This window comes from Aulonocara sp. 'chitande type north' Nkhata Bay, linkage group LG7 (genome assembly GCF_057382095.1).
Source record: "Aulonocara sp. 'chitande type north' Nkhata Bay isolate Kocher_YH1m ecotype deep benthic linkage group LG7, A_spYH_male_GT1.1, whole genome shotgun sequence".
In the NCBI taxonomy this organism is placed as follows: Eukaryota; Metazoa; Chordata; class Actinopteri; order Cichliformes; family Cichlidae; genus Aulonocara; species Aulonocara sp. 'chitande type north' Nkhata Bay.
This window is the reverse complement of record NC_141350.1, coordinates 16423056-16448642: the sequence shown is the minus strand read 5'-3', so window position 1 is coordinate 16448642 and position 25587 is coordinate 16423056. Positions and strand designations below refer to the sequence as shown.

The following is a 25587-nucleotide window of genomic DNA, read 5'->3' as shown; positions in this document are numbered from 1 at the left end:
GATTAATAAAGTTTTATCTTATCTTATCTTAAGCTTCACGCTAAAATTGTTCCTGCATTTTATCGTCAATGCTGGAAGTAGTCTGAATGTGATTATCAGAGGAAATCCTTCACACCAATACAAGAAATGGTGAAATTTCATACTTACTGCACAGCTGTACAAGTTGACCGGTTTTAAAGATGATAGCTGTGAAGATGTTGTTCATCTGTTTAATATAATGGATTTAAATGGCACTCACTTTGTTTCATGAATGAAAATAATAGCACAGAAAAATTCAGCAGCAATGTTTCTTTCCAGTAATTACGACCCATTATGACATTTTATCTGTGAGCTATTTAACGTGGTAAATATAGTATCTAAATTCAGCCTTTACCAAACAATAGAAACTTGCAGCTAACTAACATGTAAATTCGGCTAAGGGGCCAGTGACTTATGAATCCTGTCACTTTCACTTTTCAGCCTCTTACCAGGTGCTTCACTCTGCACAGCATTACAGTTTGTTGGGAAAAAATGGCTTCTATGAAACTGTGGAAAGATGTTGGTACTGAGGTTTTCAATATGTTTTTCGGTTGGTTTTTTTGGGTTTGTTTTTTTTTTTTAGCACTTTGAGTATCAGAGTATCAGTTTTTCATCAGTCCACTTATTTACTGCAGGTGGTGCTGGAGCTCATCCCAGGCGGGTGGGGGGTGTACACCCTGAACAGGCCACCAGTCTGTTGCAGGGTTAACACAGAGAGACGGATAACCACACATTCTCACATTCACACACCTGCAGCCAATTTGCAGTCACCTGTTAACCTAATGAGCTTGTCCTTGAGCTGTGTGAGGAAGCTAGAGTGCCTGGAGAAAGTTCACTGTGTTGACCAGAGTCACTCTGGAGACAAGTGTCGTTTAGTCCAGTTATATTTAGGGGAAGGAGACATTTCTGCAGCTGAGAGACTTCCACTAACTGGTTGGTTTGCATAAAATAAATCTAATTTTTGAATGGCTTTGCAACCCAGACAGAAAAATGCAGTTGATTTATTGATTTAGTGAAATAACTATTTAAAATCTCTTTTTACCAGTGGCCTTTCGGTGTAGATTGCAAAAACTAAACCACTGTGGCACTAAGTATGTGTTTTACCCAAAGTTTAACAGATGCTTCTCTTTTCTTTGCAGCCTGAGCATGTTGAAGCTCCTGCATATCACTGGTTTGTGGCTTCACTTCCTCCTTCCCTCTGTGCTCTGTGACAACTTGCTTTGCTTCTACAGCCCCATGCTGGAGAAAGACAAGACACCCGAATTTGTTGTGACAGAGTGCCCTCCCAGTAAGGTGTGCTTTATGGCAGATGGCCGCTACGGCAACCACAGCGTCCTGTCAGCCAGGGGTTGCATGGCAAAAAAAGACTGCAGCCAGAAGCAAAAAGTCCACTTCAAGGGGACAACCTACACCGTGAGCTACAGCTGCTGTGATCAGCCGCACTGTAACTCGTGCCTGAACATCGCACTGGAACCCCTCTGTCTCACTTTAGCACTTGTAACAGTGTGGGTGATGGTCGGTGATGGTTTGTGAATACAGACATTTTGATGAACATGCTCAGAGGACTTGCTGCAGCCCGAGCCTGGAGTAAGGCTGAAGGTCTGCAGTGATGTGGTGAACACCCAGTCTGAAGACACTGAGGTGTGCACTCTGGTGAAAGAGAGATTTTTATCATAAATGTCTTATTAAATTTGGCTACATATCCAAGACATACACCACCTCTTGCCCATCATCATCAGCCAGGTTCCAGCCCACTACAATGGTTGGATCAATGGCTTATTTTCTTTAAACAGGTGCTTTGTTTTTATAGGTCTCTGAATAAATAAATAGTTGAATAAATTATCAAATTTGATTCCTTTTGAATGTTTCCCACACTCTTCTGTCACATACAAAGTCACACAGATATGGGGCAAGGATGGTTATGTTCTGTATTTTTCTTATTGTCATAATTTTACAGAAAATCAAAACAATTAACTGCTTCCTGCTCTCACGTGTCAGTTTCCAGGGATTTCTTTATCCCATTGAGTTCTATCACTGAATTAAGTAAACATTTAGGAGCCGCTCACTGGCTTGCATCTTTCTTTACTACTGATATGTACACAATAGATAATTTAGATTCAGCCATACATGGCTTTAAATCTTTGTTGGGATCTGAGAGTGAGAGACACAAATGGGCAAAGGAGAGAAAGTCTAAAGCAAATAAAGTCCAGGCTTATTTTGCAGGAATGAAAGAGAGCAGCTGAAGCAATGTGTACAGTATGAGGTTTGGACAGTTCTTTATTTCCCTTTATAAGGCTGCTGGGTCTCCCCATAGTGGATATACATATATATACAGGAGATTGCTATACTGAAGTTACACTGAGGGCAGAGGGTCCATATTACACAGACTTCAAAAAACAACACTAATAGAGCCTCACCTCCAGGTATCAGAAATCAGCAGAGAGAGGATGGGGTGGGGGGGAAACAGCACAAGAGAAGAGGGAAGTGAAGGGAGAGGGGAGATGATGCAGTCCGAGAGCCTGACTCGACTGCCTAATAACTTAACACTAGAAAAAACATACAGATTTCACGCACAGTGCATCTTAAATAGGTCACGTGAAGAACCATTTACCATAAATATCTGTATTTTTCGGGAACCAACATATATAAAAAAATGATTAAAAAAAACAAAAACAATTGCTGTTCAGTCTTTATTTTTCTTTTTTCTCTCTCCATATTTTCTCCTTTCCGTCGTCTGCAAATCGTTCTTTTGCTTCTTCTTCGTGTGGAGCCGGGGCTTTTCTCGCCCCGCCCCGATGTGGATAAACGAGGAAAAGGAAACAGAACCCAGCACAAACCGACCCTCCCCACCCCGCCCCCTTAAAAGCATATGAATTAGTATAAAACGAACGAACAAATGAACAGAACACCACAGTCAACTCATCACAAAAAAGAACCCACAGACACACAGAACAGCAAGAACACAGTACTTTTTTTTTTCCTTTTTCTTTTCCTTTTTTCTTTTTTTTCTTTTCTTCTTAGGGCTTGATCACCATCACTCCTCCTAATGGTCAGCATCATCATTGCAGTCGTTCTTTCCGGGTGTACTTGTTGGCAGCGGTGGAGCGGTCCTCCCACCCGGTGGCTCAGTGGAACTGGGAGGCTGCTCTCCAATCGGCTGGTCAGTTCAGCAGTGATATATTATCTCTCAATTTCACAGTGTGGCAGGAAAAGAAGGGAGAAGGTGAAGAAGGGGTAGAGGGAGGGGGCTGGGACCCAGAGGGAAGGGTAGAGCAGGTGGGAATGGGAATCGGAGGAACCACAGCAACAATTACAAAACAACTAGAAATTCCGACCATCCCATGGGAACAAGTAAACAAAACAGCCTCTTCACTCCTTCCTTCTGAGTTTCAATCCAGCCGACCCATGGGTTTGGGAAGGCCTTGATTGGCTGGAGCGTAAACTGATTGGATGTTCCGTGTTTGTGGCAGAGGGGTCGGTAAAGATGGGCGAGGGAACTCTAAGGCTGACTGGAATCCACTGGATGGGTCTCAACAGGATGAGAATAAGGATGGTGTGTGGCAGGTCGATGTGTGGTTGGCACGTCAGAGGATGAAATCCCTACTCGCTGGGTTCAAGCACGGCGCTGCAGTGCCCGCCTCTTGCGGCTGTAGTAGTGACGCATGCCGGTCTGTCTGGCAAAGTTCATCATGTAGTTCTGTTTACGTGTGCTGCAGGGATACAAAGACAGTAAAAAAAAAAAAAAAACACAGAGGGAGGGAAAGAGGAGGGGGTGTGAACGTTAGCGACAGAGTAAAGAGCTGCTGCAAAAATCACACATTCCCATGCACGCACTTGAAACCATGCACTCACACGCACAAATGGCCGAATGCAGCTTCCGCACTCTCTCACATCCGGAGTCATGCTGGCTATTTTTTTTTTAAGTCACGTTTCAACCACAACCTCAAACACTCAACGCTTGCATGGATCCCACAGCTCAGAGAATGGGTGGCGCTACTCGATTTCATTACACTCTGCACAAATGAGAGGCAGCTAGATGGTGAATATGGCACTACAATTAGCTACATGTATCCATCGACTAGACCAAATGTAACACGACAAGACAGAAGACACAGGAGTCTACAGACACACTAAAACATACTAGGGAGAAACTCTGACACTGAGTGTTTGAGGTCAGAGGAAACAAAATAATAAGAATTTTAAAAAATAATGTAAAAAAAGCCATAAAGTGCAGGGTGGTGAGTGGGAACGGGTGGTTTTAAATCTAAGTAACAGAGAAAAGCTGCAGTAGATCATTCTTGCTTAGCCTGTTCATTGCCTCTTCCATCCAGCAGGGCGGTGCCAGTGAGCCAGGAGTGCAGCCAGGGCAGGCAGGGGGGGCCTCTGCGAAGCAGGGGGGAAGGGAGGGGGGCAGGAAGGATAGGGCGAGGTAGGTAGATGGTGCCAGTGGGTGTGATGGTTGATGCTGTACAGGCGAATGGTAGCGATGTGTGTGTTTGAGAGCACGTGTGCATGCTGGTGTGTTCCTGACTTGTGGTCAGAAACCAGAAAGAAGTGAGGAGGAAGCTCCTGGCTCAGAGTTACATGTCGTCGTCCTCGGACAGACGGACAGAAAACCATGAGTGAAAAAAAAAAGGATGGAGGGCTATCGCGACAGTCGATCCGTTAAAGCCATGCAAGGACGGAGGAGTCTAATGAAACTCTGGTCAACTGTGAGTTCATTTGAGGATAAGGATGTGAGATGCCCTGCACTGCGACTGATGCTGATGTGAATGAATGGAAGAAAAGATACATCGTCATTCACTGCTGAGGCTTGTGTGATAATAAATAAACTACAGCAAACAGTAATCTTTTTCAGGTCTGCTTGTGAATCAGCAGCCGTGTCAAAAAACACTACAGCAGCCTGTAGTTGAGGTGGCAGCAAGAACAAAACAGACAGATACAAGTATAGTGATGGATTACATCACACATATACACACAAACACACTACCATTGACATCTGTGCATGTAAATTGTTACATTTAAATGCCGCAGTGATTGCATATTCAAATCATAGCCGCTTTATTTGGAACCTTTGTGACCTTGTGTCGAACCATTTATAAAAAAATAAAAAATGCATGTCAGCAGAAAATTTACCAGCACTGTTCAGGATTTGTTTATCCATCCATCCACTGAATTTTCATGGATATTGGTGTACTTCCTGTGTTAAGAGCTGTCTTTTAAAAACTGTGTGTTGGATCATTTTATCAGTCAGCCTCCAGCTGAACACTGTGAGCAGCTGACCTGCCCTTTGACCTGCCTGTAGGGGCTTACGTGTTGGAGAAGGCATGGAGATGACCATGGTGGTGATGGCGAGGGCTGCGGTGTGTATGTGAAATCAAGGGTGTCTGCGGTGTAATAGGGAGAACAAAAGGAGCTGGGAGGAGGATGAGGGAGGGGGCTGCATTCAGGAAGAGGCGGAGAACTTACCTGACACTACAGCCATGCCAGAGGGAGCAGAATACAGAAGAGAGCAGAGGTTAGAGCGCGAGAGGGGAGAGGCAGTAGGAAGGGACTGCTGTCTCGTAGAAAGGTCTGGGAGGGTATGAGCCCCAGCCTGGGGAGGCGAGGGGCCCAAAGTGGGGAGAAGGGAGGAAGAGAGGAAGGCAGAAAGATAGTCAGAGGTTCAAGGAAGAAACAAGAAAGTGTGGGAAAGACAGAGAGAGTGAGGAAGGAAACAAAAAACATGAAAGAAAATGGAGAACAAAAGAGTAGGCAGAACAAGCGAGGAAACAGTAGAAAGATGTAAGATGGAGATATAACCAAAGGCAGAGGTAAAGAAAGAGAGCAAGATACACAGCAGTAATCCATCCATTGTATGCCAAAAATGTAAGATAAACAGGGAAAGAAAGGGGAAATACGGGAAGAAAGGAAAAGAGGAGGAGGAAGATGCGGAAGTACGGTAGGAATATAAATGTGGCACAAGCAAAAGGAGCGAGCATGACCGCATGATCGAAGGCATCGGTGACGTGAGGGGAGCAAGGAGGCAGGGAGGAAAAGCGTGTGAAGCAAAAGAAAAAGATTGAGCAGGAGGATTGAGAGGAGAATGTGCGAAGGAGTGGTGAACAGAGAGAAATAAACAACAGAGCAAAATGTGAGGATCGCGGTCACTCCTTTCAGCAGACACTGTTGAAACCAAGCGAGTGCAAAGGAGGGAGTGGGACAGGTCGCGGCCATGTAGACCAGGGACAGCTCAGGTTAGGCATAAATGTGTGTGTCTGTATGAGTCATTATTTGCGTTTGTGTGCAACTTTGCATAATCTAGAAACCACATGGCTGTTGTATGTACCATCTGAAATGCTTTGGTTACACATCTGAATGACCAATCAGCACCTGCATGTGAGGGAATTTAAGCAATTTCCCAGAACAACATGCAGAGAATGTATTGAACATGCTTAACAATGTGCTATAGACCATGTTCATGATATCTTCAGTGCCCTGCAGAATCTCCACTTCTCCATAAAAAAAAAAAAGCCTGTCATTAGATTTAAACGCTGGAATCGACTTCCGCTTTGATAAAACAGACTCATCCAGGTTATGAGCTACAATGTAACACACATGTAGAAAATGGGAATGAAAGACAGAGAAAAACAATCAGTGAAAAGGTTCAGTATCCACAAGTTCAGTGAAATCAAATTTAAGAACAGCACATTACCTAAAAGAAAGAAATACAGTAATGTCGTTTTTAGATGAAATGGATGTGACACCTAAAAACAAAGAAGACTGGTCAGACTGTGATTTCACAGTGGAACAAAAAGACACTTTTTAATAGATGTGAAGTGGCCATCACACTTTCCTTTGTTTTACATGGAAGACAAGAATGATCCTGTTCTCCATCTGTACCACATGTGAATTATTTCAGTTGCATTTTTTTATAGAGTGCCATTCACAACAAGAATCATCTCAGAACCACAGACCGTGTTAAAGACGGATGTAGCTGCACTGAAAGTAGTTTGCAGAGTCCTGCTCATTTTAAAGCCTTGAGCTGAGCATTGTGTTCCTAGCCCGCAAGGTAGCGGCTTGCCAACTTCAAGCTAGCCATGCAATGATGCAAACCCCATCGTATTTTCTAGTGTCCCTTAGGTCAGCCCATAATTTACAAACAAGCATCATATATTAAAGAAGACTAGTGATAAAAGCACAAACACAGAGAGCAGCTGTACTGGTGAACTCACTGGCAACCTAGCTAGTACTGGGTTGGATCCTCTTTGGACTTCAGAACTGCCTTAATTCTACATAGCATAGATTTAACAATGGGTCTATACTGACATGACAACATCACACATTTGCTGCACATTTACCAGCTGCATATCCATGATGCAAATCTTCCATTCCATGTGGTGACTGTGGAGGCCATGTAAGTACAGTTTGAGATGATGTGAGCTCTGTGACATAGCATGCTATACTGGTGGAAGCAGCGATTAGAAGGTGGTCCACTCTGGTCATAAAGGGATGGTCGTGATCAGCCAAATACTCAGGTAGGCTGTGGAATTTAAATAATGCTTAATTGATACCAGGAGGCACAAAATGCCAAGAAAATATCTCCCACACCATGACAGCACCGCCATCATATAAGGCAGGATGTATCCATACATTCGTGTTGTCTAAGTGAAATTCTATCCTACCTCTCCTATGTTCCTGCGGTGACAGCAAGGATGCATCTTGGAAACCCAGATACACACACAAATATGTAGATGCATGACCACAAACCCATTACAAAGAGTAATTCCTGATGGGAATTACAAAAAAAATGATCAGTAGGCTCAGATCAGTAGGCTACATCCATCATTTATATACAGTCTGTGTTTAGGACCTCACAGAGCATCTCAACAGTGATGCAACAAGGGACAGATAACTTAACTGCAAAATGGCGATAGTAACGGTAAATCAAGGGTGGATATGTAAACATGTGATTTCCATTTAATAAGAGATTTAGTGAAAAAATAAATGACACACGGTGTATGTGTTGTAACTGCTTCTTGACAACTCAGTGGGAAAAAAAAATTATTGATAACCTGTTTGCGTGGAAGATGCATGGATTCTACAAAACACTGAAAATATGATGACTTAACAGCAGGCGTTGATCTGCTGAACACAGAACAGCCATCCACAGACATTACCCATCACCGCAAAGCATGCTGCAGTAAGTTTTTTGCCCTGATTGCCTGACACCAGAAGCTGCGATTAGCATATAAAAGAAAGTGATTTGTCATGAGTTTAGTTGTGGGTGGCAATCAGTGCACACCTGTGTGCTAACTCGATCACTGTGCGAGGGTGGAGTGCAGAGGGAACCATTTGTACAGTTGAGTCTGAGTCAAAGGTAGCGTCGGGGGCAGATCAGGGCTCTGTGGGGGGCCAGTTTGGGTGGGGGTAGGAAAGAGCCAGATGCCAGCTGGGAATTGGGTACTCACAGAACTACTTCCACATGGTCCAACGCCCACTGGTCGTGTCCTGCACCATCGTGTCTTGGCTGCCACCATCGCAGCATCACCCCTTTAACCCTCGCCTCGCTGGAGAGATCATGGAAATGATTGAAGTGTCAGTGAGGGGCAACATGTTTGTCAGGGTTTATATCAGTGTTACACCAGCCTAATGGCATTTATCAGGCAGGTAACTGTTTATTAAACACACTGTACTTACTACCTTACAGAGTTTTTTCAACTATTCATTTGTTATAAATAGAGTTAAAAATTCCCAGATGATTTAAAAGCCACTTCTCAGAAACGTTTACTTTTTAGAGCATAGTAGTTATTAAGAATTACTCAACATGAATGTTGTATGACTTACTAGCTGCTGCGGAGGGTTATTAAAACTAAGAAAATCATTACACTTTATTAATGATGAAATAAAAAGCACACGGTATTAGTTAAACATTTAAAAGGCCAAATACAAAAAATCCTATAAAAATCAGGCATTAATGAAGGATAGCTCCATTTAAACTGAGCATATAACAATGTGTTTCTGGATTTGTGTGCATCACTTACAGAGGAATGTTGTAGGAAACTCTCTGAGCCTTTATGAAGTCTTTGGGCTGGTGCTGGGCGATTACATGCCAGCTGACTCCATTATTGATGCTGTATTGTAGCAGCACGGCTCGGTCAACTGTGTCAGCTTGATCTAAAGCTATGTTACAGCTTTCCGTCTGTGCCACGCTGCCGATCTGCAGCACAAACATGATCTTACTGTAAAGGAAGAGAAGAAAGGAATAAAAAAAGATTAGAAAAAAGACATTTCCAAGATTGACAGAACAGAGTATTCTGTGGAAAAACAATCTTTTGTGCTTCTGACTGAAGCAAATTGGCCTGTATCTGTATGTAGTGAGTTTATTTATGTTTTGGTAGTACCTGTACCTAGCTCTAGTGAGGTCCAGCGGTTTAGTAACTGCCTGCCTCATCTTACAGCCATTAAAGTAGAGTGAGTCTCCGTGGGCGTGCGGTGACAGCTGCCCACATCCACTGCCCACTCCACCACCCTGGATCAGCTGCCAGCTCTCCTGAGACACGCTGCCTGATTCAAAGTTGTCCTTGATGGAGCTGGGCAAGTCACTGCTGGAGAGGGAGCAATCGTCACCTGTTGGAGTGAGCGGAAGCAGAGGGGAAGAGACAAATATTTAGTCATTTTGACCTTTTTCTACATCATATTACACACGGAGCCTTTTTCTGCTTAACAATTCAACTGATTACAAAAAAAAAAGCCGTGTGTCTCTAATATACTGAACATACCATGGTGCCCCTCATCACAAATGCAGACTACTCCACTAGTACAGTAGCCGTGGCCACTGCAGAGCCCCGGGCAGGCCTCGCCGATGTAAACATGGTCCACTGCCCAGCTCTGCCGCTCTCCTGTTCCATCCTTTTGAATCCAGCGGAACTGGGTAGCCCTGGAAATATATGATGAATCACAAAAGCCTCTTACTACTGCAACGTAAAGAGCTGTTGATATGTATCACTTTAAAAAAGAGTGTGTACCCTGAGGAGACATGATCTGGTAGCTGGACAGTGACCCTGGTCCACGTTGAGCTGTTGACTGGACTATAGATTGTGGATTCGTGGAATTGGAAAGGGGAACAGCCCACATTGTTAACTGATGAAGGGAGGCACTCTGACTGCACCAGCTGCCATGAGTCAGACCTAAGAAGGGAAACAGTCAATATACAGTAGATAATAGGGGTGAGGGGAATAAATTCATACAGCATGGTGTTGCAATATTTTGCAAACTGCAGTCACTCTCAGAGAGATGGTCCAAGGTCTACAAATAATTGGTGTCTAATTTATGAATGCAGACATGTTGACGTCAGTTTGAATGAGTTTTTGTCAACGAGCACAACTCGATGGGGACTGAACTCATCCGATTTCTGTCTGATCGTATCAAAACAAGCAGCAAAGGGAAAAAAAGAAGCAACCCTATCATTTTGCTAACTCGGCAGATAGCAAAATGATAGAAATCAGAATAAAATTATATTGTGAGTGAAGTATTATGATAATATTGTATGGTGGGGTGTCTGCGGAGTCCCAACCCTACTAGATACCAGAGCTACCAGGAAATGGGACACATTTAATTACTAGCATCAGGCTGTGATATTCTTACCTTGCATCCTTCCTGTACTGCAACAGGACAGAATGATGGTCTTCACAGGTGTCTGCCTCACAACCAACAACAATCTACAACAGCAAGAGGTATAAGACACCAACTAAGACTTAAAAGACGTAAGATAAAAGACTGACATTACAGTATTCTTTCAGTTCTGTACCTTGAACTGTAAGATATATCCAGGCTGCACAATGAGCTCTCGAGTGGCCAGGATGTTGTGTGTCTTATCTTGGTTCTTGTTGGGCCAGTACAGGTGAAAAGAGGGATTTCCACAGAAGCCTGCCGTACGAACGGCATTAGGGTAAAAGCTCCAGCTTTCCTCGTGGGAAACACCCTCTAGCGAAGGGCAAAGAAACAGGTGGTTTCCATCATATTTACTCATTGGTCATGCCATATTAGCACCTAATCGCGTAAAATCATACAAACTCACCGTCATCAAAAGTGTCAAGCAGGGTGGATGGGTTGATGTCCGACCCTCCCACTAATATGTTGTCTATGGCCCACTGAGCTCTTTCCAGGCTCGGGGTGGCGAGGCCAGAGGAAATGGTAAAAGGCTGCCACCAGCGCAGGCGAGTAGCATTAGTTAGGGCTCCTTCGGGCAGCACAATGTAGTCTCTTCTCACCGACACATACTTCAGATAGTCCATCTCGTGCAGCAGCGTCCAGGACACACCTGAAGAAGAATTAAAGGCAGAATGAGACATTTAAAGACCAAAAACAGATAAAAGAGGAACAAAAAAAGGAAAAAACACACAGTGACTCCACCTCCATCAGTAGAGTAATCCAGCAGCACTCCCTCTTTACGACAAGTTGGACGGTGGCACATGGTCATGTTATCTTCACTTCCAATCCTCGCCCAGTATTCCACAAACCTGCAAAAAATAAACACGGATTTAAAAATAAAACTGCTCTTCTTGTAACTTAAAGCTGTCATAGAAAGAAGTTAAATACTGACTTGGCTCCCCGTAGATCCAGATCAACAGTGACAGCCTGTCTGGCATCAGCCCCACCGAAATACAGGGCTGTCCCCTCTACCAACACACCACAGTCCGTACAGGGCTTACCACCCTCCAGCACTTGCCACTGAGGACCTGTTGCCCCTTCCCAGTCAAAACGCTCCTTTAGAGTAGCCTACAGGGTAAACACACACAAATGCACGTGTATTTAAATCACGACCTGCTTCTTTTTTTCTAGTTCTGTGTTTCCCGGGAGGAAAAAAACATGTATTAAAGCTACCTTAAGAGCAGTGCTAGCGTAGCAGTTTGGTCCAGTGAATCCTGGATCACAGAGACAGCGCTGATCCAGACAGTCTCCGTGCCCCCCGCAGTGACCGTCACACGCTGGCCCGATGTAAAAGTTCTCCACACCCCACTGAATGTCTGAGTGCTGCTGGTAAAAGCGGAACCGCACCGCACTTAAGAAAAAGACAAGATAGACTCGTTGAGTAACATGCATACAATTTTTCGGCAACAGTAATGTAACTTATTCATAACTGTATGTGATGGTGCTGCAGTTAAACATGAAGCAGCTCCGGTGGCATTGTTGACGTGAAATGACTTACGTGTCAGCCAGACTTTCAGGCAGAGGATAGACTACCCTCTTCCAGCCATTAGTGGGGAAGAAGACTGACGGCTGGGAGACCTGACCACCACAGCGGGGGTCAGCAGGCAGGCACTGAGGGACCAGGTACTTCCAGGTCACTCCAAAATCTACTGAATACTGAATGTGAACTTGCCGATCTGCGTGACGCTCTGGCAAACTGCAGCCAACAGCGATCTGAATGAAAACACAGACATTAACAAACAGTGATTCAAAAGGTGTAGAGCAAAAAACAAATAAATGTTTTGAAAGGTTACTTTAGAATCAGTGGTTACCTTGAACTGCATTACCCAGCCCTTATCTGGAACAATATCATGAGTGACAGCATACACCTCTCTACCGTCGGCATTTCCGCACACCATGACCCCGTCAGGAGAGCCACAGAAGCGCTGCACCGAGCAGTCCTCTGAGAACAACCAGTGATCGCTCACTGAAAACAAAGAACGTTAAGAGAAGAAAACATAAGTTGCTTCTGAGAAGAAAAAAATTAAAAACGCAGTGATTGATTGAACAATACCTATTGGCGTTTCTTCCTGCTCGCTCAGCTGACCTATCCTTCCTAAAGTCCCATCAGCAGGAGCCCTCTCATGGTTAGGCAAGGCCACCCCTCCAAATGTATCAGAGATCTGTGCCCGCGGGTCAGAGCCAGCGATGAGGACGTTATCTAGAGCCCAATCGCTGTGGTCTGCTCCGTCATGCTGAGGCTGCCACCAGCGCACACGTACTCCTTCCTGACGGGCAGCAGGGGGCAGCAGCACATTCACAAACCTGAACAGATGATAAGATAAAGACATTCACACCTATCCCGGTTCTCTCCAGCTGTGTGCAAGCAGGTATGTCCATGGGGGGCAGGTAAAAAAAAACCAAAAAACAACACATACCCAGGTTTGGTGTACAGATCATAAAAGATTTCCGTCAGCAGATGCCAGTTGATGCCACCATTCAAACTGTACTCCAACAGGACGCCCTGGTTGCGGTTACTCGGCGGGACCATGCAGCCGTACATGAAATAGAACTGGATGAACTCGGCGTTGGTCAGGTTCAGGTCCACTGTTACCAGCTGACGGCTGCAGCTCTGTGCACACAAAAAGAAATTTGAGCCATTTGGATATTTGGAATCATGTTTCTAAACGGATGATGTTTTTAAATAAATATCCAAAAATCAGCATGCAATCAATCACGATCTGTTGTTTAATTACAGAACATAACAAAAGCAATATGACGAGGTGTAAATAACGATCATAAATCCTAATGTTAGATGTAAACAGCTGTTCCCATGATTTTTCTCTGGCCGTGTCGCCAGATTAACATCAGCCTTCCAATAAATATTCACTTACAAGACTGCTCTAAATGTCTAGGGAAAACTTCAGCTGCTCATAAAGGCTGACAGATAGTTACTTTGTGGTTTGTTTTTCAATCATCTGTTTGCTGCACTGCATCTGCAAAGTCTGCCACAATCTTTGTCATGTTTTAGATTTTTATTTTACTCCACTGTGTGTCTAATTCTTCCTTTTTCCATTGTTTGTGTCTGACTCGGTCCACCAGTCCTTTCTTACCCTTCTCAACCTGTATCAATTTAGTCTATTTGTCTCTGTCAGTTGTCATCTCATCTCCTCCTGCAGTCCCTGTATTATCCCTTCTTTTTATTCTGATGGTTCCCTGTTTCTCCTTTGTTTTTGATGCTTTGTTGGATTTTTTTGCCACCACTATGCACTGTTTTTCTTAACCTTTAAAATCTGTTCAGATAAAGTTCAGATGAAAATATGACCCAGTGCAGAAAAAGACAATCAGAGAAAAAACAGAGAAAATGTGCAGAAAGAGACATGTCTGTCTAAGATTAACAATTTAAGTCTGCACAAATGAGAACATTTACTTGTGTTCACCCATGTGTGCATTGCCCCCTGTAGTATAGCTGCTTTCAGCTCACTTATTCATGAGGGGTCACCACAGTGGGTAGCTCTGCATATTATATGTTTCCTAACACAATCCCCAAAGGATCTGTATCTCCTCCTGGATTTGAAGCCTTCACTTGTTTGGTGAATGTGTGTGAACCCACAACACCTGTGGAGCCACTTAAAATTTGTCATCAGGTAAGAAAAAGAAAAAGAAAAAAAAAAAGAAGCTATTGCAGGTGATGATTTACAGCTAAGGGTTACAGGCATTCCTTGCTTGTGTCAGGTCATACTGTGTAATGGTTTTTATATCAGAAAATGAGGAAAACGGAGACTCGAACAACAAAGGTGTTTTGTAGACTTACCCCACTGAAGTGCAGAGCAGCTCCAGAAGCCACAGCTCCACACACAGTGCTGAGTTTCCCACCAGTGAGTACGTGCCAGTGACTGAGCGAGGGAGCTCGACTGAAACTGTCCTTCAGCTGGGAGGGCAGAGGGACCACGGGCTCATCGCAGTATTCTCCACCCCACTCTGGGTCACATCTGCAGACACAGATCAGCAGATACTAATACAAGCTAGCCTTCAAAGTATAGTGAACCCGATGAGTTAAACATCGCAACAAAAACACCTTCTATACAATTATGAGTAAATAAAAGCAGCCCAAATATTATTCTATATACCAATTCTGCTTTTAGACAGAACACCTTCTGCTGCTGGCACTTACACGCAGGAGCTTTGTTGGCAGCGCCCATGTCCAGAGCACATATCTGGGCAGCCATCTCCGATGTAGAGGTTGTCCAGAGCCCAGGTCTGCTGCTTGTCAAAGGGAGCCTGCTGGTACCATCGGAACCTTGTGGCTGGAGACCTAACAACATAAATTAAAGTTGGAGATACACATAATTTAAAACAGAATAAAAGCTAGTTCAAGCAGACAACTCAGGGTATACCAAACACATACTGTAACGCTTCTCACTGTCCTGTACTGTAATATACCAAAAACAACTTCCTAATTTGGCAGTCTATTTAACCTGCACATTTTCTCTTCTCTCCTTCTGTCATGTCAGTGCTGCTGCTCTATTGTTCCCTGCTGCTTTAACTGCATCCACTCATGGAGGCGATGTTTGATTATCAAACCCCAATTACTCTGCATATTATGCCTGTTGGGAGTGATGAGTTGGCACATATAAATGCTAAACTGGAACTATCTTTTTCACCTGTTATTTCAAATGCGACTCATCTGAATTAGATCGTACTGTAACTGTTACAGTACAGCCACTTCTTTTCCCCCTCAAACACAAGAGAATGTTGTAGATTTATGATGATACATTTGTTCCTGTTTCTGAATAAAAGAACCGGCCTGCGCTGACCTGGCATATGACAGGATAGGCAGGGTGACACGACCCCACTTGTTATAGATATCAGAAACCAGAAGTCGCTGCAGAGTGTACGAAGAGCAGTCGGGGCTTGTGGGCAGGCAGTCTCTGACCACAGGCTGCCAGGTCAAACCAAGATCCAGGGAATATTCTAACTCTACAGCTGCAGAGAAACCAAAGAGGTTAATTTCTTTATTCCACTTATTTTCTTTTAATACTGTACCAATAATAGCTTTATTAATAGTACTTACAGTAGCAGGAGTTTGTGACTGAGCAGGAGGCAGAAAAGTCAAACTGGATAAATGCATCTTGACCCAGACTGATGTCAGTGGTGACGGCATAGCGTGTGTTGGACTTCTCAATAAAAGCAAAAGCGGGTCCGTCTGAGCCACAAACAGGCATTCGGGTCCCTCCTGGGTGGAGGAGCCATGAACGTCCATCGATTGAGGAGAAATCATCTTCTAGTGGTCCCCAGCCACTGGCACTGCCACCTACCACCACCTATGGATTAAAAAAAGCAAATGTTTGCTTGGTCAATGCAAACAAGGAAGGAATAAAAAGTAAATTAAAAGGTTTAAGATAGTTTAGATAGATAATAATCTTTTTTCAAACCAGTATTTAATTATAAATGATTGAAACACTTGATGAATGGCTGTTTGGATGATTATCAATGTACCTGATCAATGACCCACGGGCTGTAAAAGTGTCCATTTTCAGAAGGTTGCCACCACCGGAGGCGAGTGGACGTGGTGCGGGCACGCAGTGGGATCTCCAGGGCAACCAGACGAGCCTGATTACTGCTGTTGCTGAAGAGGAATTCCTGCAGGAGTCCCCAGGTCAGACCTCCATCCACAGAGAACTGCAGCAGGACCGGCTGAGAACGGGGGTCCGGTGGTGCTTTACCACAACCGAGGCGTAGGAAGAACTGAACAAACCTGAAGAGCCCAACAATCAACGTATGAGATTCAGCTAGATTCAAAGAATGCAGGAGAGGGCGATTCATTGAACTGGGACTGTTGTGGAGGGCTGGCTTGCACCAATAACCTTATAAGGACATAAAATTAATAATGAGAAAAACTGAGTTCAGCCTGTTGGTGGGGCCCTCCACAACAGTCCCAGTTCATCATGTAAGTCCTTAGAAAAATGAATCACCCACTCATCAAAAAATGGCTTAGATCAGTTATTTGGGAAAAAAACATAAATGTTTATTGCATTCATTCTTTGGTCCAGATGTAGGTATACCTTGCATTTGACAGGTCCATGTCATTGGTGACCAACATGCGTAGGCCATCCTCACTGAAGAACAGGTGGTTCCCACTTGACATGATCCCACACTTCCTGGATGGTTTTCCACCGCTCAGGAGTCTGAAGTGTTCAGCGGCTCCCCCTACAGAAGAGGAAGTGGAAAGTGTGTAGAATTTACAAACTTACAAAACTTTTTTGCAAACAACATGAATGCATGAAACATAATTAACATAACAAGAGTAAAAAAAGTGGAAAAATAATGCTTTAAAATGTTTAAAATTTTCACTACAGTGAATGAAATAACCCCCAAAAATGCTCACATGCTATTTCACATGGAGACAGAAGGTGATTTCAAGCAGCCATAAAAGTATAAACTTGACTTCTGATGACTTGGATCCATAATTATAATCTAAGTTTAAATATAAGATTTAATATACCTTCAAAGTCCTCTTTAAGGAAGTCAGGATTGGGGGTGTCAGGCACAGAGCAGTCAGGTCCAGAGTAGCCAGGGTCACATACACAGTGACTACCACCCACACAGGCTCCATGACCATTACACATGTCCTGACACTGTGGGCCAATGTAGATGTTGTCTAGGGCCCATGTTGGAGGAGAAGAACCAGTTGAGAAGAAACCTTGATACCAGCGGAACCTCACTGACCTATGAAATTAAAAAAAACTAAGGATTAATGAGGCAGAGAGACAGACACAAACAGACTGCATGCTGCAAGAAACTCATTAAGGAACAGTATACGTATAGTCAAATTGTTATGTATTTAAACCGTTATAGTCCTTACCCACAGAGGCGGAGTTTGCCAAACTGAATTACCTCCCTTTTCCAGCCCTGAGTAGTGCCAGGGAAATAGATACTGGCAGGGTGAAGCTCTGTGGAGCAAAGCGAGGACGGTTGTGGTCCGCCTGCACACAGTGGAACCAAGAGGTGCCACGTGGCACCAAAGTCCCGTGAGAACTCAAGACGCACGGGGTAAGCAGAGGAGCTTTCAGCTGTGCAGCCCACATTAATCTGGAGAGACACATACAAACAACATGAGTGAAGATGACAAGCCAGGATTTATTTGTTTTTACTGTAAGATTTACGACCGTTGCTTTGATCAAGAAGTCAGTGTACCTCAAACTGGATGATGGTGTTCTCATTTACATCAATATCTCTGGTGGTAATAGAGTGCTCTCCAAGCTCACTGGAGACAAACACCATAGCTGACTCATCCTCCTCCCTGCATCAATCACATTTAAGGGTAAAATTATATTTTGCATGTTTCATCATCGATGAAAGCACAGATGAAGCAAAAACCCAAACACAGTCACGAATGACAGTGTCACTGTCAACAAGTTCTTACAGGCCAGTCTTCTGGTAGGGGCAGTAGAGACCAGTGTTTCCCCCTGGAGAGAACAGCCAGTTGGACTCATTGGGGCCTTCCTCAAAACTGTCTATCACCACTGGGGGGTTGTGGAACGAGCTGCCATCAATGATGAGATCATCTATCACCCACACCTCCTCCTTCTTGCCTAAAGGGGATAATATTGTGGAGATTAAACACTCAATCTGGAAATTTGACCTTCCAAGTGGGAAAGCAAATGTGAGAACAATAGTTGTAATATAAGTGAATATGGATGAGCGACATCTAAGCATGAAAGTGCTGGTTTCATACTCACCGCTGTTGTAGGGTTGCCAGAGTCTGAACCGAGTGGCATTGGTCTGAGCGCTGGCTGGCAGTGGCAGGTGAAGGAAGAGAGTGTCAGTTGAAGCTGGGAAGTAAAACTCATCTAAAAGCAGCCAGCTGATTCCTCCATTCACAGAGTACTGCAGCAGCACTGAGTGTGAGCGCTCTGGCACACCTAGAGAGACCAAAAGGATGTACTGTTATACTCATATGACTTTACTTTGTTGTTTACAAAAATGTAGCTATAAAAGTGAGTTTTGCAGTACCTTTAGTGATGAATTTGAAGGAAAACTGGATATAGAGAGTACTCGTGCAGTCAAGATCCCGGGACACAATCATTCGCAGACCATCCTGCAAACAAACAAGTTTGTTGTTGGTCAGTTCTAATGTCAGTGATCTGAAGAGTTCAAGCTGTATCTGTTTGATTCAGCTGGCTCTTCTCTGCATGGTGTTTAGGATGCCTACCCCTTTGAAAATAAGAGCAGTGCCAGACTTAAGAGGCTCTCCGCTCAGAGTTCCCCTCTCGGCTCCATAAACTTCAGGCCAGGTTTCCTGTTGCAAGTTCTCATTAAAGTCCTCTCTTAGCACAGATGGCAGTGGGGCCAAAGGCACACAGTGCGCCCCTCCATAACCCTTGTCACACCTGTGTGAGCACCGGAGAAAACAGAAAGTTAAGAAGGATTTACATCTATGTAAAAAGAGCGACTTTAAATGAGTGAACTGTGTAGAAAAGCAAGCTTTTACATACACACAGTGCCCGTTGTCACAAAGACCATGTCCAGAGCACATCCAGGGGCAGCCAGGAGCAAGTAGCACATTATCTAGAGCCCATCCTTCTGCTCCAGGGGTAAAATGGGTCTGAATCCAGCGGAAGCGAGTTCTAGGAGAACTGAGATCCAAGAGTTTGTAGCTCAGAAGAGTAGCTTAATAAAAATACAGCAATTCTCTCTACTGTGTTTTAGAACATAAAAACACATACTTAGCTGCACTAGGCAGGTAGACGGTGATCCTCCTCCAGTGTTTGTACTGCGTTGATGTATAGATGGAACTCTGAGTATATCCAGCACAGCCGATGGCTGGGGGCACACACTCTGGTGTGATGAGAGACCAGTGGCGACCACAGTCTGTGGAGTACTCCAGTCGCACACCGTGGGAAAAGGAGGTGGACTTACTGCAGCCCATGCTCAGCTCAAACTGCAGGAATGAAGAGCCTGTGACCTCAAAGTCCCAGCTTTCTGCATATCTGGGTTTCTCTGTAAGCATAGTATAAGAACAACGTTACATGTATCCAGTTCCTTATACTAATTTTTTTCAGTGTCTGTAAATGTCAAAATGTTGTGAATTATATTTAGTTATCATATTGTATAAAGATTACTTATGTAAAAATTCCAATAGGTAGATGTTGAAATGTGGTCATGTTTTGAGAAAAGAGCTTGACAATCAGTGTTTCATGTGTTCGCACAGGCACACAGGAGCTTTATGTTTATAGATGCGTTGCCAAATTGCTCTTGCTGTGGCCGTGTAATGAATGGCCCAGTTGTAATGTACTATTTGTAAATCTGCTACGTGTAAATCCGCTCACAGCATGGTGCAAGCATAAATAATAGGCAGGATGTTCAATCAGGTTTGCTCTCATTAATAATGCAGGACCCATGGCGCCACAGTAAATGGGTGATTCAATTTCAGTCTGTTGTGTATAAAATATGCTGTGATGTCCCTGCACTGCTACTTGTGTGGCTTGTTTGAGGCACTTGTGAGTAGGAATGTTCAGTAAGTCCGCGATATATTGGATGAGCTTAATCATAATCACAATGTGTACTATATGCGTTCCAGTTGTTTAATATTTCAACGTCTTTCCATTTCTTCTTGTGCAACTGAGTAGTGCAGCTCTTTTGCTTTGCATTCACGCACTTCGAAATATTCGCACTACAAACACAGCAGCTTCAAAGACTTTGTAGCGTTTTACTGAGGGAGCTCTTGACAAAGTTGGTGTAGCAGCTGCTTAAGTCTTCTTTTAACATGCATACAGTTTCTTACACAGTCTTCCAATTAAAACAACAACTCTGCAATCATAAGAGTGTTTCTCCAACTAAATGTGTGTATGTGCTTAGGACTGGCACTACGATTGAGTGACTCACTGTCAATGGCCTCAGAGTTGAAGGTAAGAGCCGTGTCCAAAGACAAACAGTCCACGGTCACCTCCCCACCTTGAATGCGGTACCAGTTGTGCCTCAGAGGGGTTGTGCCGTCGAACTTGTCGTGAAAACCTGTCCTAGAGCTGTCGTTCATACCAATCAGAACATCATCCAGAGCCCACTGGGCAGAGTGTTTCCCTACAACAAAGGGGACAAAAAATGAAAATGAAAAAGAAATCAACCAATCAAATTTCTTCTCTAATAATATGGCAGTTTTGTGCTGTGTTTTCCTGAGTCAGCACACTAACCTTGCTGTGGTTGCCACCACCGGAACACTGTATAGGAGGTCTTTGCTGGAGGTGGCAGCTCAATGGTCACTACCTGGGGCTCCAAGAAGGAACTAAAATCCAGTTCCCTCAGGAACTGCCACTGGACTCCATTGTTGGTGGAAAACTGGACAATGACACCTAAAGCACACAAGAAAGTGAATGGATCCTTTTAAATGAATGAAACACAAAATAATGTAATGGCAGCCCTGAGGATAACAGACAAACTGTTTAGGAGGCTGGCAGTGTTGGATCTGAAACAGCAGAAATGAACAAACTGAACCTTTGGCAATGCTGCAGGCTAAAAATGCACAGTGTGCTGGCTGATGGACAGAACAGACAGCACAGATCAGATCTGTAGCTGCACAGCTCTGGTTGGATCACAAGGCTGATCAAAGACTGAGCAAGAAGGAACAGATGGAGACAGGCCGGTGGTAAAGTGATCAGAGCAGATGTGGAGTTGCTCTCTCTACAGACTGCACTGTTAAGGACAAGCCACGTGGATCCAGCAGAGGGCCTCAACACAACACATGAAGCACTGACATATGGCTTCTGTCGATTGAAAATTACCTTCATTGCGGGAGCGAGGCCTGGTGCAAGTGGGTCCTAAACTCTTGCTGCCAATTCGGATGTAGAATTGAACCAACCTGTATGCAAAGATTAACAAAAGTGAATTTCATATTCCAACATTTTTACACATTAAACTGTCTTGAGTGTTTAGCCCCTTCTTTTTCCAACCATCGGCCATGAAAGATGAGAATTATTTTGTAATTTTACAGCTAAAATTAAAAAAATTAGTCCAGGCGGCCTGTTTGATTCTTGGGTGATAAAGGGTTAAAGGGCGATCGTGGCTCAAAGAGTTGGCAGGTCGTCTTGTAACCGGAAGGCTGCCGGTTTGAGCCCCGGCTCGGACAGTCTCGGTCGTTGTGTCCTTGGGCAAGACACTTCACCTACTGATGATGGCCAGAGGGGCTGATGGCGCGATATGGCAGCCTCGCTTCTGTCAGTCTGCCCCAGGGCAGCTGTGGCTACAACTGTAGCTTGCCTCTACCAGTGTGTGAATGTGAGAGTGAATGAATAGTGGAATTGTAAAGTGCTTTGAGGGCCCTGAAAAGCGCTATATAAATGCAATCCATTATTATTATTAAAGGGATTTGTAGTTTTCCTCTCACCGTGTGTTGGTGGTGTCTAGAGGAACTGTACGTGCTTCTCTCCTTCCAGGACTGTTAAAGTAAAGGGCCTTGCCCTCACCAATGATGCCACAGCCTCCTCCGATGTGTCCCCCACTGAGACTCTGCCAAAGTGGGCTCAGTTTTCCCTCAAAGCCCTCAGTGAGCTCTGTGGGACTAGCCACAGACGGGACACAACTATCCTGCTCCACTGTGAAAAATATGAAGACAATAAATTTTAAATAAACAAAAAAAAGCCCTGAAATTTCTTTGTCTTTCCTTTCTTTTAATTTCCTTTCTATAATTCTACCTTACCTGTGTATCCCATATCACAGAAGCAGACTCCAGAGATGCAATCACCATGTCCTCCACAGTGGTTTGGACAGGGCTCAGAGATGTAGACCCCATCCAGAGCAAAGGGTGGAGCATCTCTGTACACACTACTCTCCTGGAACCACCGGAACCTCGTTTTACTAGAAAATTAGGCAGGTGAAGCCATTTTAATTGGAGTTTTCAATATTCTCAAATATTTTCAGTCTAAAAATATGTTAAAACAAATCACCCCCCCTCCTCCCAACCCCCCTAAAGAACCCCCCCCCAGTAGTACAGCTTTGCATCTCATATTACATGCCTGTTACCATAGTTACCTGGCTGCAACATTACGTGGTATAACCACAGTGACCCTGGTCCACTGTTCATAATCTCCAGTGTTGTAGACAGCTGGTTCTCTCAGCTCACGACCGCTGCCCTCACAGACCCCAGCCCCCGGGGTGCCTGGGTAACAGCCCTCTCTCACCAGGGCCCAGGTGCGACCAGCATCATGGGAGTACTGCAGCAGCACTGGTGCAGAAGCACTGAACTCTGATTCACAGCCGATGTTCAGCTGGCATGGATGGAGTAGAGGGGAAAAATTGCACATCTTAGGAAATCTCACATTTGCTTTAAGTTGGTTTAACATTCCTACAGTGGGTACTTCGCTACATGCAACCCACCACTGTGTCCTGAAATGTCTTTCTTAATGTCATCCAACTTTTACATTTTTAATTTCTGTAGTTTCCACCTACTTTAAACTGGAGGGTGTAGCCAGGGCGCAGAGCCAGGTCCCTGGTGACAGCCACCCTGTCCCCATCAGAGCGCCCGAACACCATAGCAGAGGGAGTTGGGGCACAGAAGCTGTTGTTGTTTTCTCTCTCCATGCCTTCATTACCTAGCATCAGCCAGACACTCATCTGGTTCAGGGGGTAGTCGAATGCTGGTTTCTCGTAGAAGTTCTTCAGAAACAGAAGATACCAGATTTATTTTTCTGTTTTGTGCTAATATTTTTTTTTGAAGGAAAAAGGATTTATAAAAAGATAAATGGAAGTCTTTTTTATTTAGATTTTTAAGAGCTCATAACTGTTCTATGTCAGCATGGCTGACATGTTCTAGTACATATTAAGAATAAGCCATAGCTGCTATACACGTTCACAGCACAAATTACAAGTTACTAGAATAACTCCTTAAGATGATTCCTGACCTGCGGCAGAGTAGGATTAGCCATAGGGATGATGTGTTTCTCCCTCTCTGACAAAATTATGACATCATCGATTGCCCACTGGTCATAGCCTTCCCCCGAGTGAAGAGGCTGCCACCAACGAAACCTTGTGGAGGGGGTTTTAGAGGTCAAGGGAAGCTCGTAATGCACAAAGCTGCAAAAGAGGGGAGACAGGTTACACATGTTTCTTTTTCTATAAGACATCCACCAAACACTTCATGAGCTCTGTCCTCCTTTCTTCCTCTGCAGGTTTCTCACCGAGGCTTGGTGAAGTCAGTAAAGTACATCTCAGCAATGAGGCCCCAGCTGATGCCTCCATCATTGCTGTACTGCAGGAGAACTCCTTCCTCCCTGCTGTCTGCCTGGTTACACTCCGCCCAGTCTCCACCCACCCGCAGGTAGAACTGGACAAACTCTGCCCATTCAGTGTCCAGGTCCCAGCTCACAAGCTGCCTAAGCCCAGCCTGAGAGGAACATCCAAATAAATGAATACATATTAAGTGTGGGAAGATCAGCTAGAAACACACTTTACAGTCTGACATAATTTTAGAACAAGGGTGGGTACTCCTGGGTACTCCAGCTTGCTCCCACAGTCCAGACACATGCTTATTAAGTGAACTGATTATTTTAAATTGGCTCTTAGTGTGAAAGTGAGTGTGTGTCTCTCTGTTTTAGCCCTTCAAAAGACTGGAAACCTGCTCAAGGTGTACCCCTGCCTTTCCATTACAGCTGAGATAGGCCACGCCTCCTGCCCTGAACGGGAAAAGTGGTTAAGAAAACGAATGGATGGATCAGATATATCCCACACATGGTATCTGGAGCCAGTTGTGATCCAGTAATCAATATATAATTATATGTTGAAGATGGGAAATCTGTTGCCATTTTCTTCGTAAGCAAACTTGGAATGAGGAGACGTTGTTTGCTAAAGCAATGTTCCAGCTGTGGACACTAATTTTTGGCTGCCGCAATATGTGAAACAAGCGATGTGCAGCTGCCTGAAAATTGTGAATCTCCTCTGTCCAATCAAATCAAAAGCATGTGCAATACTTCTCAGAGCTATTGAATAATTAAATAAAAAAATATTTTCGAGCAGAGCAGAGGTAATCAGAGTTCAAAGGGTAGGAATTTTTGGCAGCAAACACTAGAAAGTAATCGGGAAATGGATAGCGTATGCCAAGTTTTACACATATCTCTGAAGTGATTATTTTAATAAAAACAAATTAACTACACTTTTAATCTGGATCTAGATTTAGATCTAGATTAAATACACAAGACAATAACAGAATGTGTCTCAGAGTTCTTTCTAATGAGCGCTGAAAATGAAGAAATTAAATGCTACATTCTTGCAGTGTTAGGAAGGGTTTTTTTTTACAATGTTTGTTCTACTACAAATGTTTTAATTTTACTTTAATTTTACCCCAAAAGTAAACTGAGCAAAAACCACAAGAAGTTAATTTAATGTATTTCTACCTTGCTGAAGTACAAGGATGATCCAGAAGAAACCACACCACAGCCCATGTCAGGCGTAACCACCTCTCCACCTATCACCTCTTGCCATGTGGCGAGCAGTGCATCCTGGGACTCAAAGTCAGAAAGTACGCTAGAGGAGAGTGGGGAGGAGGGCTGGCAGTCTGTTCCAGAGAATCCATCATCACACCTGTAAGAGAAGTGAGTGCTTGAACGTTTTTATTCAAACTTTAATACAGATTTTAACAAAACACCAGTGGAATGGTGCTTGTCACGGTCCTGGGTCGGGTCGACCCAGCATTTTGAGTTTCTTATGTTTTGGTTTATTTTTGCATTATGGATTAGTTATTCTCTGGTGATACTGTTTTGATTACAATTATATTCTGATTCTTTAGTTATCTGATGATGATGTTGATGACGATGATGATTATTTCTGGTTTAGGTTTTGTTATCTTGCCCTTATGTTTGGTTTAGGTTGCCTGTGCTTAGTCTTCTCTGCCCGTATGTCCCTCTGTTT

The 25587-nt window shown here is 43.9% G+C and overlaps 2 protein-coding genes across 5 annotated transcripts in view; one reads left to right on the top strand and one right to left on the bottom strand.

Annotated features, from left to right (window-relative positions):
* The first annotated feature begins 554 nt into the window (after window positions 1-554).
* Window positions 555-1921, top strand: LOC147324896 (protein Bouncer-like). The gene is made up of 2 exons (XM_086302381.1): window positions 555-951; window positions 1158-1921. The coding sequence occupies exon 2, from the start codon at window positions 1165-1167 to the stop codon at window positions 1549-1551; it is 387 nt and encodes a 128-aa protein (XP_086158507.1). The 5' UTR covers window positions 555-951; window positions 1158-1164; the 3' UTR covers window positions 1552-1921.
* Window positions 1922-2263: 342 nt separating this feature from the next.
* The window catches only part of reln (reelin), a 101785-nt gene continuing 78461 nt past the window's right edge, over window positions 2264-25587 (bottom strand). Inside the window, exons 24-65 of one of the 4 annotated variants that reach the window (XM_086299047.1) lie at window positions 25074-25260; window positions 23862-24067; window positions 23586-23757; window positions 23134-23340; window positions 22717-22952; window positions 22385-22542; window positions 22073-22280; window positions 21471-21547; window positions 20883-21041; window positions 20578-20772; window positions 19419-19692; window positions 19188-19328; window positions 18905-19082; window positions 18706-18790; window positions 18432-18614; window positions 18116-18284; window positions 17887-17992; window positions 17555-17781; window positions 17195-17418; window positions 16755-16899; window positions 16189-16447; window positions 15764-16013; window positions 15507-15675; window positions 14864-15004; window positions 14504-14681; window positions 13128-13321; window positions 12764-13014; window positions 12522-12676; window positions 12209-12423; window positions 11884-12061; window positions 11603-11778; window positions 11413-11519; window positions 11078-11320; window positions 10808-10983; window positions 10645-10718; window positions 10026-10187; window positions 9780-9937; window positions 9402-9627; window positions 9042-9239; window positions 8469-8567; window positions 5488-5614; window positions 3684-3728 (exon numbers count right to left, since the gene is read on the bottom strand). In XM_086299047.1, coding sequence (XP_086155173.1) covers window positions 5494-5614; window positions 8469-8567; window positions 9042-9239; window positions 9402-9627; window positions 9780-9937; window positions 10026-10187; window positions 10645-10718; window positions 10808-10983; window positions 11078-11320; window positions 11413-11519; window positions 11603-11778; window positions 11884-12061; window positions 12209-12423; window positions 12522-12676; window positions 12764-13014; window positions 13128-13321; window positions 14504-14681; window positions 14864-15004; window positions 15507-15675; window positions 15764-16013; window positions 16189-16447; window positions 16755-16899; window positions 17195-17418; window positions 17555-17781; window positions 17887-17992; window positions 18116-18284; window positions 18432-18614; window positions 18706-18790; window positions 18905-19082; window positions 19188-19328; window positions 19419-19692; window positions 20578-20772; window positions 20883-21041; window positions 21471-21547; window positions 22073-22280; window positions 22385-22542; window positions 22717-22952; window positions 23134-23340; window positions 23586-23757; window positions 23862-24067; window positions 25074-25260 — 7267 coding nt within the window. In that variant the 3' untranslated portion in view covers window positions 3684-3728; window positions 5488-5493. Of the gene's footprint in view, window positions 3729-5487; window positions 5615-8468; window positions 8568-9041; window positions 9240-9401; window positions 9628-9779; window positions 9938-10025; window positions 10188-10644; window positions 10719-10807; window positions 10984-11077; window positions 11321-11412; window positions 11520-11602; window positions 11779-11883; window positions 12062-12208; window positions 12424-12521; window positions 12677-12763; window positions 13015-13127; window positions 13322-14503; window positions 14682-14863; window positions 15005-15506; window positions 15676-15763; window positions 16014-16188; window positions 16448-16754; window positions 16900-17194; window positions 17419-17554; window positions 17782-17886; window positions 17993-18115; window positions 18285-18431; window positions 18615-18705; window positions 18791-18904; window positions 19083-19187; window positions 19329-19418; window positions 19693-20577; window positions 20773-20882; window positions 21042-21470; window positions 21548-22072; window positions 22281-22384; window positions 22543-22716; window positions 22953-23133; window positions 23341-23585; window positions 23758-23861; window positions 24068-25073; window positions 25261-25587 lie in introns of all 4 variants that reach the window. The other 3 variants (XM_086299048.1, XM_086299049.1, XM_086299051.1) reach the window with 3 other exon arrangements.